The following is a 14,572-nucleotide window of genomic DNA, read 5'->3' as shown; positions in this document are numbered from 1 at the left end:
CCACCCACCACCCACCCATCCCCGGAGCCTAGGCCCCGATCCCTGGCCCAGAGAGAACTCACGTGCTCTCCATGAGCTGCTCCAGGTCCTGGACCTTGCGGCTGAGCTCCTCGGCCGGTGGGAAGCTCTTGCCCACCTTCATGAAGAGAGCTGCAATCTTGTTGCTCCGCAGGAAGCCGGCTGCCCGCCGCCGCAGCCCATGCAGAATGCACGCCTCCACGGCCGCTGAGGGGACACGGTCGTCAGCGGGCCCAGCCAGGGCCACCCTCCCCAGCACCCAGCCCAACTCAGGGCTGTGGTCAGACAGGGGAGGGTGTCTGAGAGCACCTGGACCCCAAGGCTCACAAAATATCCGGACAACAGTATCATGGGAGAGAATTGCATGTTTCTCCCTCCACACCCTCAGTGTGGGGCAAGAGACCCGGAGTGGAACCATGCTCTGTTCATATGCTCACACCACCAACCCCCTGCAGCATCCGTGTCATGATGGCCCCTCTCTGTGCCTCAGTTTCCTTATCTGTAAAATGGGGCCAGTGGAAACACTGAGGATGAATGGGAAGAAATTCACCACTCAGAAAGTACACATAGAGCTTTATGATATTTTAAATTATTACTGTCCAAGGGTCAAAACCAGGAACACTGGCGGTGGAGTGGGTTACGAGTTGGGCTGCTAATCTCAAGATCAGCGGTTCTAAACCATCAGACTTTCTCCAAGAGAGAAAGATGGGGCTTTCTACTCCTGTACAGAGTGACAGTCTCAGAAACCCACAGGGGCAGTGCTGCCCTGTTCTCTAGGGTCCCTATGAGTTGGGATCCTCAATGGCAGTGAGTTTGGAAGGGTCAATTCCCCCACTCCCTTGTCTGTCAGTGGGTGGCTGTGCTAGCTTTTGTGTGGCTGGGAAGCTGGAAGCTCGGCCCCCGGCGTTTCAAATGCGAGCAGGGTCACCCAGAGTGGGCCGGTTTCTGCAGAACTTCCTGACTGGGAAGAAGGAATGGGCAGTCCACTTCTGAGGGTAGAAAGACAGAAAGTATCATGGCCTTCCAGAAGAGCAAATCGATCTCCTTAGAAGCGAGGATGGAGCCTTCAGCTCCCGTGCGTTAGGCATGTTCTCAGGAGAGGCGCGTCCCCGGAGAAGGCCATCGTGCTGTTGGGTTCTGTGCCTTTGTGTCCGTTCTAAGGGATAGCGACCCTACACGCAGAGGGCTATCGGCTTCCTGTCAACGAATGGCCAGGCTTTTTCTCCCCCAGAGCAGCTGATGGATTCAAACTGCTGACTTTCAGATGCGCAACAGATGGTTTTACCACTGTGCCACCAGGGCTACTCCCAGTACACACTGGGAGCCTAACCAACGTTTCTAGCAAAAGTAGCCTAAAGACTTTCTACATGGTCGGTGAGCCAACTTTTGACCTGCTTAGACAGGCCACAGCTAAGTGTCACCTTATCTAATTCTCACAACAGAGCCCACAAGGTGAGCCCTCCTCATGGCCACAGAGGAGCAAAGCAGGACTCTGAGGGCACAGATTGGAACAAAGGCCCACAGACTGCCTCGCAGGCCTCATCCAAGACCCACTGCCCACTGCCCAAGGCCAAGGCCAGGGCAGAAATGCTCCCGAGGACTTCCAAGGCTGTCTGTCTTTCGGGGAGCAGACTGCTTCATCTCGTAACTAGCTAAACTTCCCATTGTAGGCAGTGTCCTTTCTCTCGGTTTATACTGATTTAAGTTCATGGCCATTTTGCTGAAGATCATCCAACAAAGGTTGCAGCAGGGAGCTGTCAGAGGTTCAGGCTGGATTCAAAAGAGGACTAAGAACAAGGGATATCATTGCTGATGTCAGATGGGATTTAACTGAAGGCAGAGAATACCAGAAAGATGTGTTTTATTGACTCTGCCAAGGCATTTGACTGTGCGGACCGTAATAAACTATGAATAACCTTGGGAAGAATGGGAATTCCAGAACACTTCATGGTGCTCCTGCAGAACTTGAATCAAGAGGCAAGTGTGTGAACAGAACAAGGGAATACTGCATGGCGTAAAATCAGGAAAGGTGTGCGTCAGAGTTATATCCTCTCACCACACTTGTTCAATCTGTATGCTGAGCAAATCATCAGAGGAGTCGATTTATATGAAGAACATAAAAAAAAAAAAGAACATGACATCAGGATTGAGGGAAGGCTTATTAACAAACTACGATATGCAGATGATACAACCTTGCTTGCTGAAAGTGAGGAGGACTTGAAGCACTTGTTGATGAAGATGGGGATTGCAGCCTTGAGTGTGGATTACAACTCAATGGACAGAAGACAAACACCCCACAACTGGACCATGATGACTAAGATGCGCCTGACCCAAGCCATGGAAGTCTCCATTGCCTCATATGCATTCAAAAGTTGGATATTGAGTAAGAAAGACCAAAGAAGAATCAATGCTTTTGAATTATAGTGCTGAAGAATATTGGAAGTACCATGGACTGCTGTGTTAGTCTGGGTAGACTAGAGAAACAAAATCCAGGGAGACTCATATGTGTATGAGAGAGTTTTATGTCAAAGAGTAATTTAATATTAAGAAAACATCCCAGCCCAATCCAGATCAAGTCCATAAGTCTGATGTTAGCCCATCTGTCCAATACCAGTCTATAAATTCCTCTTCAGACTCACACAACACATGCAATGATGCTGAGTGTAGGAAGATCACAGGACTGTGGGTGCAAAGTCTTATGGATCCAGTGGCAGTGGAAGCATGTCAGCACTGGTGTTGGTCTCCCTGTGGCTCCTCCAGCTCCAGGGCTCTGGCTCCATCAGAGTAGCTGCATCTGCCTTGTCAACAGGAATGTCCCCCAGGGAGAGTGTGTCCCGCCTCCAGGGAGGAAGACGGGAGTTCCCAGAATCCTCAGGAGAAGGCCAGACCCACACAGCAGCTTCACTGGCTATGGCCTGATTGACAGGCTAGCCTCCACCCTTTCACTCAAGTTGACAGGAGATGATGTAACTGCCTAACTGCTGAAAGGACAAACTGAGATTTCTTGGAAGAAGTATGGCCAGAGTGCTTCTTAGAGGAAAGGAGGACAAGACTTCGTCTTACACACTTTGGACATATTGTCCGGTGAAACCCGGCACTGGAAAGACATCGTGCTTGCGAAAGGAAAGGGATGGCAAAAACGAGGACAGCCTTCCCGGAGATTGACTGACACTGTGGCTGCAGCGATGGGCTCAGGCCAATTGTGAGGATGGCACGGAACTGTTATGCAAAGGGTCACCACAGCCGGGACCAACTCAGTGGCACCTAACAAGTGAATAATCTATTCGGGTGGCATGGGCATTGTTTAGCTGCTTGACAAGGGCCTCTAAGGAACAAGTGACAAAAGAAACTTTAAGTAGTGTCTTTTAAAAAGCAATTGATTTGATTCGGACTCATGAAAAACCCTTGTGCGTCAGAATGGCACAGTAAGCATGGGTGATCATGGTTGTGTCCATGAACTGTCCATGACTGTGACATCTCAGAAGCAGATCACCAGGCCTTTCTTCCAATGTGCCTCTGGGCCGACTCAAACCTCCAACCTTTCAGTTAACAGTGTATTGATCATACAAATGAAACCCAAACCAAATTCACTGCCATCAGGTCAATTCAGGACTCTACCGGGCAGGGCAGAACTGCTCCCACGGGATTCTGAGGCAGTCAGTCTTTCTGGGAGCTTCCTCTTCTTCCCATGGGACCATTCATGGGACTGCATTGAACATCATCCAATGGTCCCACCCATAAACTTTGAACAAAGCTAGAAACGTATTATAACAGAATCCTTTCCTCTCCCTATTAACAAAGGAACCCTGGTGGCATAATGGATTGCATGGTGGGCTGCTAACCAGAAGGTAAGTAGTTTGAAACCACCAACCACTCCATAGGATAAAGATAAGGCTTTCTGCTCAGATAAATATCGAAAGCCTCAGAAATCGAACCAGGGTTGCTATGGCAGAGTGGTTATTCATTGGGCTGTTAACTACCAGGTCAGCAGTTCAAGAGCCCCAGCTGATCCTCACCAGAAAGATGAGGCTTTCTACTCCCTGAAAAGTTACAATCTGGGCTCTCGCATAGACTCCTCGTATCAACAGTGTCTTGAGTTCTGTGTCACTGGGAAAACTGCTGATGGTATCATGCAATCGCCTTGTACCACAAGGGGGTGACTGACAATGTTTTTCTTTTTTCTTTTTCTGCCTTTTGTTTTGTTGTTCGTCTTGTGGGATTTTATCTTTGTCATAATACGATCGCCAAAGTAAACCAGAGTCATTCATAACCTGTGAACAAGCAGATGGATTCTGGGCTCCCACTTAACTCTAACTCCAATCCCAGAACAGTTAGTTCTGATAACACAGCCCTGCTTGACACTCACCTTCAAGAAGTGACCATTGAAGGTAAGGATACTCAGCAAAGTGTGGTGAAGAAAGCAGATGGTGCCTGGCTATCAGTTGGAATAGTGTCTGGGGTCTTAAAGGCTTGTATTCAAATAAGCAGCCATCTAAGTGAGGAGCCAACTAAGCCCACACAAAGAAGTCTGGGTACTCACATAGACTCCTCATAGCAACAGTGTCTTCAGTTCTGGGTCACTGGAAAAATTGTTGATGTTTTTAAAATATTGATGGTGGCCTTTCCTTTCTTACTCTGTATTTGTATTTTTATCTTTATATGATTATTTTCTTCTTGCCATTTTATTTTGGTTTCGTTTTTTATTGTGTCTGCTGGGCTTCCCGGTCTGTGAAGCACAGAAGGAGCAGATGCATAGAGACAACACCTGATGCGAGGGTTTAACAGGGATGTGGGGGGAGGGGGGTGGGCAGTGCGGACAGTGAGAGGATTTGGGGAGCAAACAGTGAATATGGGGGGGTGGAGGGAGGACTAGAACTGATTGTGATGATGTGTATACAACTCATCTTAAAAGTGATTTAACCATGGAAGTGTATGATATGTGAATATTATACCAAGAAAACTACTCAAAAGAAAAAAGAAACCAAACGTCACCAATGGTTACCATGGGTAAAGCAGAAAAGAGCTGTTGCTTAGGAAAGAGTGAGTTTATGTCCATAGTGGTGGAATGATAATCTGGAAAATTATATCAATTATATTTGTACAACAGGAAGAGTGTAATCAGTGGCACTAAATTATACAGGTAGAAGTTGTAGAATTGGAGAACGTTTTGTTGTGTATATTTTTGTCACAATTAGAAAAAATAATTACATAAATAACAATGAGTACAAGGAAGAGAAAATGTTCTAGAATTGAATATGGTGACAATTGTACAACTCTCCTTGATATGAGTGGCTCACTGAACTGTATGACATGTGGGTGAAGTGCCCATAAACTTTTTTTAAAAGAGTGAGAGCAAGTGACAGTCTCAGAAGCCCACGGGGCAGTTCTGCCCTGTCCTACAGGGTGGGATGGGTCAGAGTCGACTCAGTGGCAGTGAGCTTGGTTATTCTGAGTTTTGAGTGCAGGGGTCCCCATGACTTAGAGGTGGCCTTAAAGGCATCTGACAACAACAGGCAGTTCCTGCTAGTAAAATCATGACATGCTGGGGAGCCAAGATGACACTGGGGTACTGTTCTGACAATTGAAATCGAACACCTCTTGTTTTGCTTTGTTTTCTAAGTTCTCACAGCCTACAGTGTTCAGACAGGGAGTCAGGACACCAACTATCTTCATGTAAACCTCTGAGGACGATCACACCAACAAATCCCACTCTGCAGTGCTGTATGTGATAACATTCCTCACAGTGCCCCAAGAGAACACGCCACTGCCACCGAGCCCATGCTGGCACAGCAACCCTGCAGGACACGGGGTTCCTCTGGGCTCCCCAGACTGTCACTCTTTGCATGACGACAAAGTCTCCTCGTTCTATTGATAGTAGCTGGTGGGATTAAACTGCTAATCTTCTGGTTTTCAGCCCAATGCCAAACCAGCAGCAACTCCAGAGAGCCTTTACTAAGAGCGAAAAGTGCAAAAATCAAACAACAAAACTCACAGCAATCAAAAACGCGCCTTGCCATAACTCACACATGTGGCAAGTTGGGGACCATTTGTATTTACATAAGCTCATCCCACAGCAAAAGACAAAGCCTCTCAATGAGATGGACTGACAGCATGGCTGCAATCATGGGCTCACACAGAACATGGATTGTGAGGTTGGCACAGGATGGGGTGATACTGCTTCCCGTGGCATGTAGGGTTGCTAAGAGATGGACCCCATCAGATGGCACCTCAGGACAATGCTCCCATTTATGACAAAATCTTGCCCAAAGGCATCTGGGGAGGAAGTGGCAGTGCTGGGATCTGGTCCCCAGTTCGCCTGGCGGCAAAGAAGGTGAGCTGAAATCAGTGGCTACCAAGGTCGGAGTGTGCTGAAGGCCCACATGGTGGCATCCCTAGCCATCTGGCCGAGGCTGACAGTCAGGCCGTCCCCTAGCTCAGAGCTCTGGGCAGCACCAAGGTCGAGGGAGGGAAGCGTGTCCTCATGTGGACATACTCTAGTCTCAGGGGAAGAGGAAGCAGCCACTCCCACCTGCAGACACACACATAATGCACTGGCCTCTGCTCCACAGAGATGAGGGTGCTGCCTGATGGACCTTTGGAGAAGAGCCGACCAGAGGGATCAGTTATGTACTGAGCCCGGGGCCTGTCTCCGTTGCTGGGAAAGCTGGACCTGGTCCCTCTTTTTACAAAGTCTCCCTCCATCTGTTCCCTCGATGTACAACCACCTTAAAAACAAAACAAAACCGCCAAGCCCACTGCCAGCAAGAGTTCCCTAGGATGTCAATCCTGAGGAGCAGAGGACCTCATCCTTCTCCCTGAGAGCAGCTGATGGGTCTAAATGGTCAATCTGAGGTTAGCAGTCACATGCCTAACCCACAGCACCACCAGGCCTCCTACAACAAGGCCAGGTATGACCCGGGGGTGCCTCTCCATGGGTCTGCTTCAGACGAGTTGCCATGGAACTGCACCTGACTGAGGGTGACCCCACGTGTGCAGGCTGACACTGTGCTCCACAGGGTCTCCAAGGCTGGGCCCTTGAGAGCAGAGCCAGGCCTTTCCTCTGCAGCACCTCAGGCTGAGTTTGAACCACCAACCTTTGGGTCAGCAGTTGAGTGCTTAAGGCTCCTTCATGGGGATGGCGAAGTCATTTTGAATTTCCACTACATAGTTTTCAAAGATGACCCTCTGGGGATTCAGCGGTCCCAGCAGGATCACAAAGCAACGGGTTCCAGAGCAAAGACGGCTCGAGAGCGCCTGCTGAGAAGCGCACTCTGCTCGTGGCAGCACACCTTCCTTGGCTCCCCGTTCCCCGGGAGCCCAGCTCACCACAGAAGGAGATGGTGTGGCTGCTGTCTTCATGGACAAACTTTCGCGTGACGGCCTCTTCCATGATCTGCTTTACCTGCAAGACAGAGAAGGTGGGAGAGGGGCATCCCAGCCTGGCCCAGGAGGCGGGAGCAGACACCTGAGAAAATGACTTTGACACCCTTTGCAGGGTGGTCTCTGGTGGTTTTCGGAGTCCAGGGGAAGAAGTGGAGTCAGCATCAGGCTGATAACTGGAAGGCATGCAGTTTGAACCCAGCAGCAGCAACTCAGAAGAAACTTGAGGCAGTCGGCCTCCTGAAGAGACTGGCAGGCTCTCCTCTGTCCTACAGGGTCACTGTGAGCCCGAATAGATGCCACTGCAGAGGTGGCGGGGAAGATGGGTTTGATAACTGCTGTCTGGCCACACTGCCACAGCTGCATCTTTTGCAGGTCTGAAGCATGTCCTAGCCGCAGGCTTGCCACTCCATGTGATTCTCCTGTCAAGTTCTTGGCCATGGAGGGCTTCTCCTCGCTTGTGTCACACCAAACGTCCCAACTGTGTTCTCTGAGGCTGCCCCTCTAGCAACATCCTCCATTACTTACTGGTCTCTTCTCTGCTGGTCCAGCCCCCAGACACCTATCAGTTACACGTGGCTGTGATGCTGGGAGTTATGCCACCAGGATTCCAAATACCAGCCAGGTCACCCATGGCAGACAAGTTTCAAGGGGGAGAGTCTAGACTACGCCAGACTAGGAAGACAGGCCTGGCAATCAATTTGCGAAAATCAGCCAATGAAAACCGTATGGATCTAGATACAAAGCATCTGAACAAAGAGGAAATTGGGTCGATTTTATGAGAGAACAGACTGTTTTAGACTTGGGTTGAAGTGAATAAACAAAACAACTTCACAGAAAGCAAATAAACCTCAACAAAATGTAAAAAAAGTTAAATCAGAAAGATCTCAAAAACAAAATAAAACAAAACTTCACTGCCTTTGAGTCAATTGCAACTCATGGAGACCCGGAGGGCAGGTCAGAGCTGCCCCTGTGGGTTTCTGAGACCGTAGCTCGTTATGGGAGCAGAGAGTCTCATCTTTCTCCTGCAGAGCTGCTGCGGGTTTCAAACTTCTGACCTTGTGGTTAGCAGCTCATCACGTAACCCCTATACCATCAGGATGCCTCATATAGACCTAGTAGACAGGAAAACAACAGTAAAGAAAACAAGAAGGCAAGAAAAACAAATTACGAGAAAAACCCACCACCACGACTACCACTACTAACACACACACACACAAAGTCACACACCAAAATGAGAGGGTTAAGTTCATACTTATCAAAAAGGATGCTGAATGTAAATGGATTGAATGTACCCATTAAGAGGCAGAGTAGTAGCAGAATGGATAAGAAAACTGGACCCATTAATATGCTGTGTGTAACAGGAAACACACCTTAGACTCAAAAACAAAAATAAGACTAAAATTCAAAGAATGGAAAATACATATCAAGCTAATGACAATAAAAAAGCAGGAGTGGCAATATTAATCTTGGATAAAATAGACTTCAAGGCAAAATCCACCATCAGCAACAAAGAAGTGCATTACATAATGACCACAAGGACAACTGAACAAGAAGACACCACCATAATAAATATCTATGTACCCATGAAAGATCTTCAAAATATATCAATCAAATCTCTACAAATATTAAGTGAGAAACTGACAACACTAACTGTAGCAGGGGATTTCAATACATCACTCTTGAGGAAGAAAATTTAAAAGACACAGAAGAATTAGACACAACTAATCAACTTGACCTTTCAGACATATACAGAACATTTCACCCAACAGTAACACAATATATCATATATTCTCGAGTATAGGCCAACCCGAATATCAGCCGAGGCACCTAATTTTACCACAAAAACTGCATTAAAAATGTGCTGAAAAAACTTGGCTTGTACATGGTATATACAGTATATTCTCCCCCAGCATTCATGGAACATGTTCCATAATAGACCATATGTCCGGTCACAAAGGAAGCATTTTTTTTTTTAAATCAAGATAATACAATTCAACTTCTCAAATCACAACATTAAAAACCTGGAAATCAACAACAGGAATATCAAAGAAAAAAATAATATATGTGGAAGTTGAATAAACACTGCTTTAAAACTACTGGGTAAATGAAGAAATAAAGAATGAATTTTAAAATTCTCGAATAAAGATGAAATAAGAATGAAAATGCAATGGGCTACAACTAAAGCAGTGGTACTCAGGGGGCAAATTATAGCAATAAACATACACATCAAAAAAGGAGAAAGAATAAAAATCAACAACTCAATCCAATATCTCCTATAACCAGAACAAGAACAGCACAATAATCCCTCAGCCACCAGAAGTTATAAAGATTACAACAGAAACAAATGAATCCAAGAGCAGAAAAACAATAGCGAGAATCAACAACGGATTAACAAAATTACAAATGACAAACCTAACAGAGGGAAAGAGCGAGAAGATGCAAATATCATGAATAAAAACACTAATCGGGCAACTGCCAACATAATACCAAGAAGGATTTTACTCTAACAAATTTGAGAAACTAGGGAAAATGGACAAATTTCTAGAAGCAAGCTACCTACCTAACCTAACACAGATACAAGTAGAAAAACTGAACAGACCCAAGACAAAAGAAGTAGATCAAATTATTAAGAAACACACAACAATAAAAATAATACTTTTAGGAAGGGGAAAAAATGAGGAGTTGATACCAAGGCTCAAGTAGAAAGCGAATGTTTGAGAATGATGAGGGTAACGAATGTACAAATGTGCTTGACATACAATGGAAGTATGTATGGATTGTGATAAGAGTTGTCCGAGCCCCAATAAAATGATTAAAAATAATAATACTTTTTTTAAAAAAGGTCCAGGACCAGACAGCTTCACCAGAGAATTCTACCAAACATTCAGGGAAGAGCTTGACAGGAAGACAATTCCAAAATATAAAAAATAGGTTACAAATGCCTGACTTCAAAACCAGCAAAGATGCTAGCAAAATAAAACATTACAGACCAATATTCTTATGAACATAGATGAAACAATTCTCAACAAAATCCTAGCCCAACAGAATCCCAAACAAAACATTAAAAAACAAAACAAAATCATAACCAAATGGGAATCACCCAGATATGCAAGAATGGTTCAACATTAGAAAAGCAATCAATATAATCCACAATGTAAGTAAAACAATAGATACTTATGTACATCAAAAGAGGTTACCAAAACAGCAAAACAAAAACAAAACAAAACGCACAAAGAGACTGGGGAAAAAATGTTGGCAATGACATAACAGACAAGGAACTAGTCTCCAAAACTTAAAGAAAATTTCAACACCTTGAAAAGAACACCCCAATTTTAAAAATAGGACATGAATAGATGGTTTCTCAAAGAAGACATTGAGGTGGCCAACAAAGATATGAAGAAATGCTCATGATCACTATCCATTTTTAAAAGACACCACCTTGCCTCAGCACGGATAGGAGAGTTCAAAAAAGCAGAAACTAACAAATGCTGCAGGTGGTGTGAGATGGAAACCCTTACCCACTGCCGGTGGGACTATAAAATAGTCCCATCACCCTGGAAAGTGGTATGGTGTATCCTCAAACAACTAGGGATAGAACTGCAACATGACTACTTGGTACATGCCTTACAGAAGTAAGACACAGAACACACAGATTTATACACACTCATGTATGTCACAGCACTACTCACAACGGCAAACAGATAGACGCCATGGAGATGCCCATCGGTGGGAGAATGCAGAAATAAACTGTGATCCGTACACACAACGGCGTACTACGTATCACAAAGAATAATGATGGCACTGTGAACCACCTGATGACATGGATGGATGTGGAGGACGTTGTGCTGAGGAAAGTTAGTCAATCCCACAAGGGTAGACATTGTAGGAGACCACTGTTATGAGAAAACAAGAAGAGGTTTTCAGTAGATAATGCGACCCATACAGTGACTTCTTCAACATGGACCGATCTGTAGTCCCGTCTCACTTCTCACTCTTCCGTACATCTGGCCAAGAGTGAAACCACAATTGTCGTTTATGAAAAATGAATGGCTACCAATCACTTTGCATGAACAAAGCCCATTAGAGCTAAAGAAACCGGGTAAAAGAAAATCTTAGCGGCAAACAGATTCACCATTTACTAGCTGTGTGCAATATTATACAGGTAGAAACAAAACATGAACACATTGTGCTTGGATTTTATGGAAGGTGTAAACACAGTTGCCTTAAGGGGGCAGTATATTGCAAACATCAACTCTGGCTCTTTGACAGTACTTAAACATGCTCCGATAACATTCTAAACTATGAAAAGTATAAAGAAACACTAAACAAGCAGTTATAGCAATATTATGAAATCTCTAATAGTTGTTTTGCTTGTTGCTTTGTGTGCGTTAGTGCAACTTTTCTACATTGTGATTGTATTGCTTTGTGTTTCCTGTTTTATACACTCGTGACTGGAGTGAAATACTCTGACATGCCAGGCACAGAGGACATGGCTCTGAAGGACAGTCATGCCTACTCATGCAGTTAATACTCCTGACTGGCCTCCTGGATGCAGGACCCACCCCACTCTGCTATCAGCCACTCTGGGACTTCAGCAAATCCCCTTCCCTCTCTGAACCTTGGTTCCTTCCCTTGGGAGTAAGGTCAGATGAGATGATTTCAAAGGCCTGTTCTGGCTCTACACCCCCTAACCCCGCAAACACACAGACTTCAAATCAGTGCCAACTCAAAGTGACTTCGTAGGACAGAGAACTGTTCCTTAGGGTTTCTAAGATTATCAATCTTTTTCTTTTTCTTTCTTTTTTTAATATTTTTTTTCTTTTTGTTCTCTTTTTGACAGACCCTTGTGTCGAGGGCTGACTTGAGATTATCAATCTTTATGGAAGCAGACGGCCTCAACTTTCTTCTCCAACAGAGCAGCTGGTGGATTCGAACTGCCCACCTTTTGATTAGCAGCTAAGAGCATAGTCATTGTGCCACCTGGCTATTTCATTATGGCTATTCAAATAGCCTTCTTATGGCTATTTACCAAACAACAAAACCCACTGCTGTCAAGGTGATTTTGACTCACAACAACCACATAGGGTGGAGAAAAATGGCTCCTTAGGGCTTCTCAGACTGCAAATCCTTATGAGAGCAGATAGCCTCATCTTTCACCCTTGGAGTGGCCAGTGGGTTTGAACCACCAACTTTGCAGTCAGTGCCTCTACACTTAATCCAGCTCCATCTCACCAGGAATCTGATGTAGTGGCGAAGAAAGCTGGTTCCTGGGGTCATCCCTCCCCCAGCTCCACTGACCCCTGCTGCCTGCCCCACTGCTCCTTGACCTGTCAGACCCAGCCGATACACTGGTTTGAAAGCAGGCCCCTCCTACCTCTCCTTCCAAGGACAAAGCCAGAGCTCAGCACATCTCTGGCCACTTGCTCTGCCCCATCAGCACCAGCCCTGTGGACAGCTCCTGGTCTCAGCACTCCGCCCAGCCTGCAGCAGCTCCACACTGGACCTAACCTGTTGTTAGCTGCCATAGTGGCTTTGGACTCACAGCGACCCTGTGCACAACGTGAAACACTGCCCCATCCAGCGCCATCTTCACAATCCTTGCTACCTTGGAGCCCACTGTTGCAGCCACTGCGTCCATTCAACTCATCAATCCCTCTGGATTCTTGTGAGATGGGGTTGGGCAAAGTTTTCCCATAAAGAGTTTTTATTTTGTGCACCAGATGGTTTGGGCTGTGACGACACATCTCTGCTTTGTTGTGGGAAAGGTACCATAGAGGCTACACAGAGGAATGGACATGCCGTGTTCCAGTAGTTTTATTTGCAAACATCACATAGTGGGGCTCAGGCTGATGGAGCCCTCAGGCTGTAGCTGGTTAACCCCTACTCAAGATTGTTGGGCTCAACTAGGCAGATATGCTTGGCAGTTCCAGGCAAGGAGACTTCTCCTGTCCCAAGTATCGATCTAGCTGGCTGTCCAGGTGGTCCACAGCTGGGTACAGCTCCCGAGGTCAGTGCAAACATGCTGAGCACACAAGCACAGCCAGGACCCAGCTCCTCACAGTGGCCAGCACCCCTCCTCATGTTCAGCAAGATTTGGTCTTCCTGCCAACATCCTCCTGTTCCTGTGAGGTGGCCTGTGTCCTCCTCAGCAGCGAGGGCAGTGTCCAGCAGGGAGACCTAGAAGGAAAATGTGGGCTTCCTGCACCTCCCAACAAATCTACTAGCATTTCAATTCTGAAGCACCTGGTTTGTGGAAGACTGTGGTCTACTGGTGTGGGGGTGTATAAGTGTTCATGTAAGTTGAGCTCTCGCTTGAGTTCTTTATGATACCTCCCCAACACCTGCTGGCCATTAAACCAGCTCTGAGGGAGGAGCCCTGGCGGCATAGTGGATTACAAGTTGGGCTGTTAACCGTAAGGTTAGCAGTTTGGAATCACCAGCCTCTTGAAGGAAGAAAGAGGATTTCAACCCCTGTTAAGAGTTAGTCTCAGAAACCCACAGGGGCAGCTCTACCGTGTCCTAAATAGTTGCTGTGAGTCAGAATCCACTCCATGACAGTGAACTTGAGTGCTTGGTTTGGTGCCTGTGTTAACTATCAGGTGGCGGTGAGTCAGAATCGGCCAGCTGGCAGTGGGTTTGGGTTGGGTGACGGGGGCAGCTTGCCTTCAGGAGGAGTGTGGTTGAAAGTAGACTAATTAGGATGAAGAATGCTGTTTACACATAGAACTGGGAAGTTTCCAGGGCATCTACCAATAGTGGCCAATCAGACACATTGTCTGATTTTTGATGGGAGTTGGGGTCCTGGTAGCTGTGACTCAGAGATTCATGATCATGAATCATACCCCAACCATCATGCAGCCAGCCAGTCAAATTCCCAGGAACAATCCTGTCACCCTCCTTAACTCACAATGATGTATGGATCCCAATTACAGGCCTTTCCAGGCTATAGTGCCACCTGCCACCAATCATGATCTTGTGAGTGTTTCCCCTGCTCTCTGCGGTGTATAGTGAACACCGGGGCTATGAGTCAGAGGCTCTGACTCTATGCATGCTGACAGTTTCCCTCATCAAGGATGAGTCTCCCAGGGCATGGTGCCCCAACAGGCTAGACTGGAAAACACAAGTTTTTCTTGCTTGGTATATTTTAATTTGTTCTTCGTCAGTGGATTGA

The 14,572-nt window shown here is 46.3% G+C and overlaps 1 protein-coding gene across 1 annotated transcript in view; it reads right to left on the bottom strand.

Annotated features, from left to right (window-relative positions):
- Positions 1-12,926, bottom strand: part of SGSM1 (small G protein signaling modulator 1) — an 84,805-nt gene extending 71,879 nt beyond the window's left edge. The window contains exons 1-3 of the mRNA XM_004701208.4: positions 12,910-12,926; positions 7,345-7,457; positions 63-225 (exon numbers count right to left, since the gene is read on the bottom strand). Coding sequence (XP_004701265.2) covers positions 63-225; positions 7,345-7,457; positions 12,910-12,926 — 293 coding nt within the window. The remainder of the gene's footprint in view (positions 1-62; positions 226-7,344; positions 7,458-12,909) is intronic.
- Positions 12,927-14,572: the final 1,646 nt, after the last annotated feature.

This window comes from Echinops telfairi, unplaced genomic scaffold, assembly GCF_000313985.2.
Source record: "Echinops telfairi isolate 266 unplaced genomic scaffold, ASM31398v2 ScPeMD7_70;HRSCAF=299, whole genome shotgun sequence".
NCBI classification, from domain to species: domain Eukaryota; kingdom Metazoa; phylum Chordata; class Mammalia; order Afrosoricida; family Tenrecidae; genus Echinops; species Echinops telfairi.
This window is presented reverse-complemented; position numbering and strand designations above follow the sequence as displayed.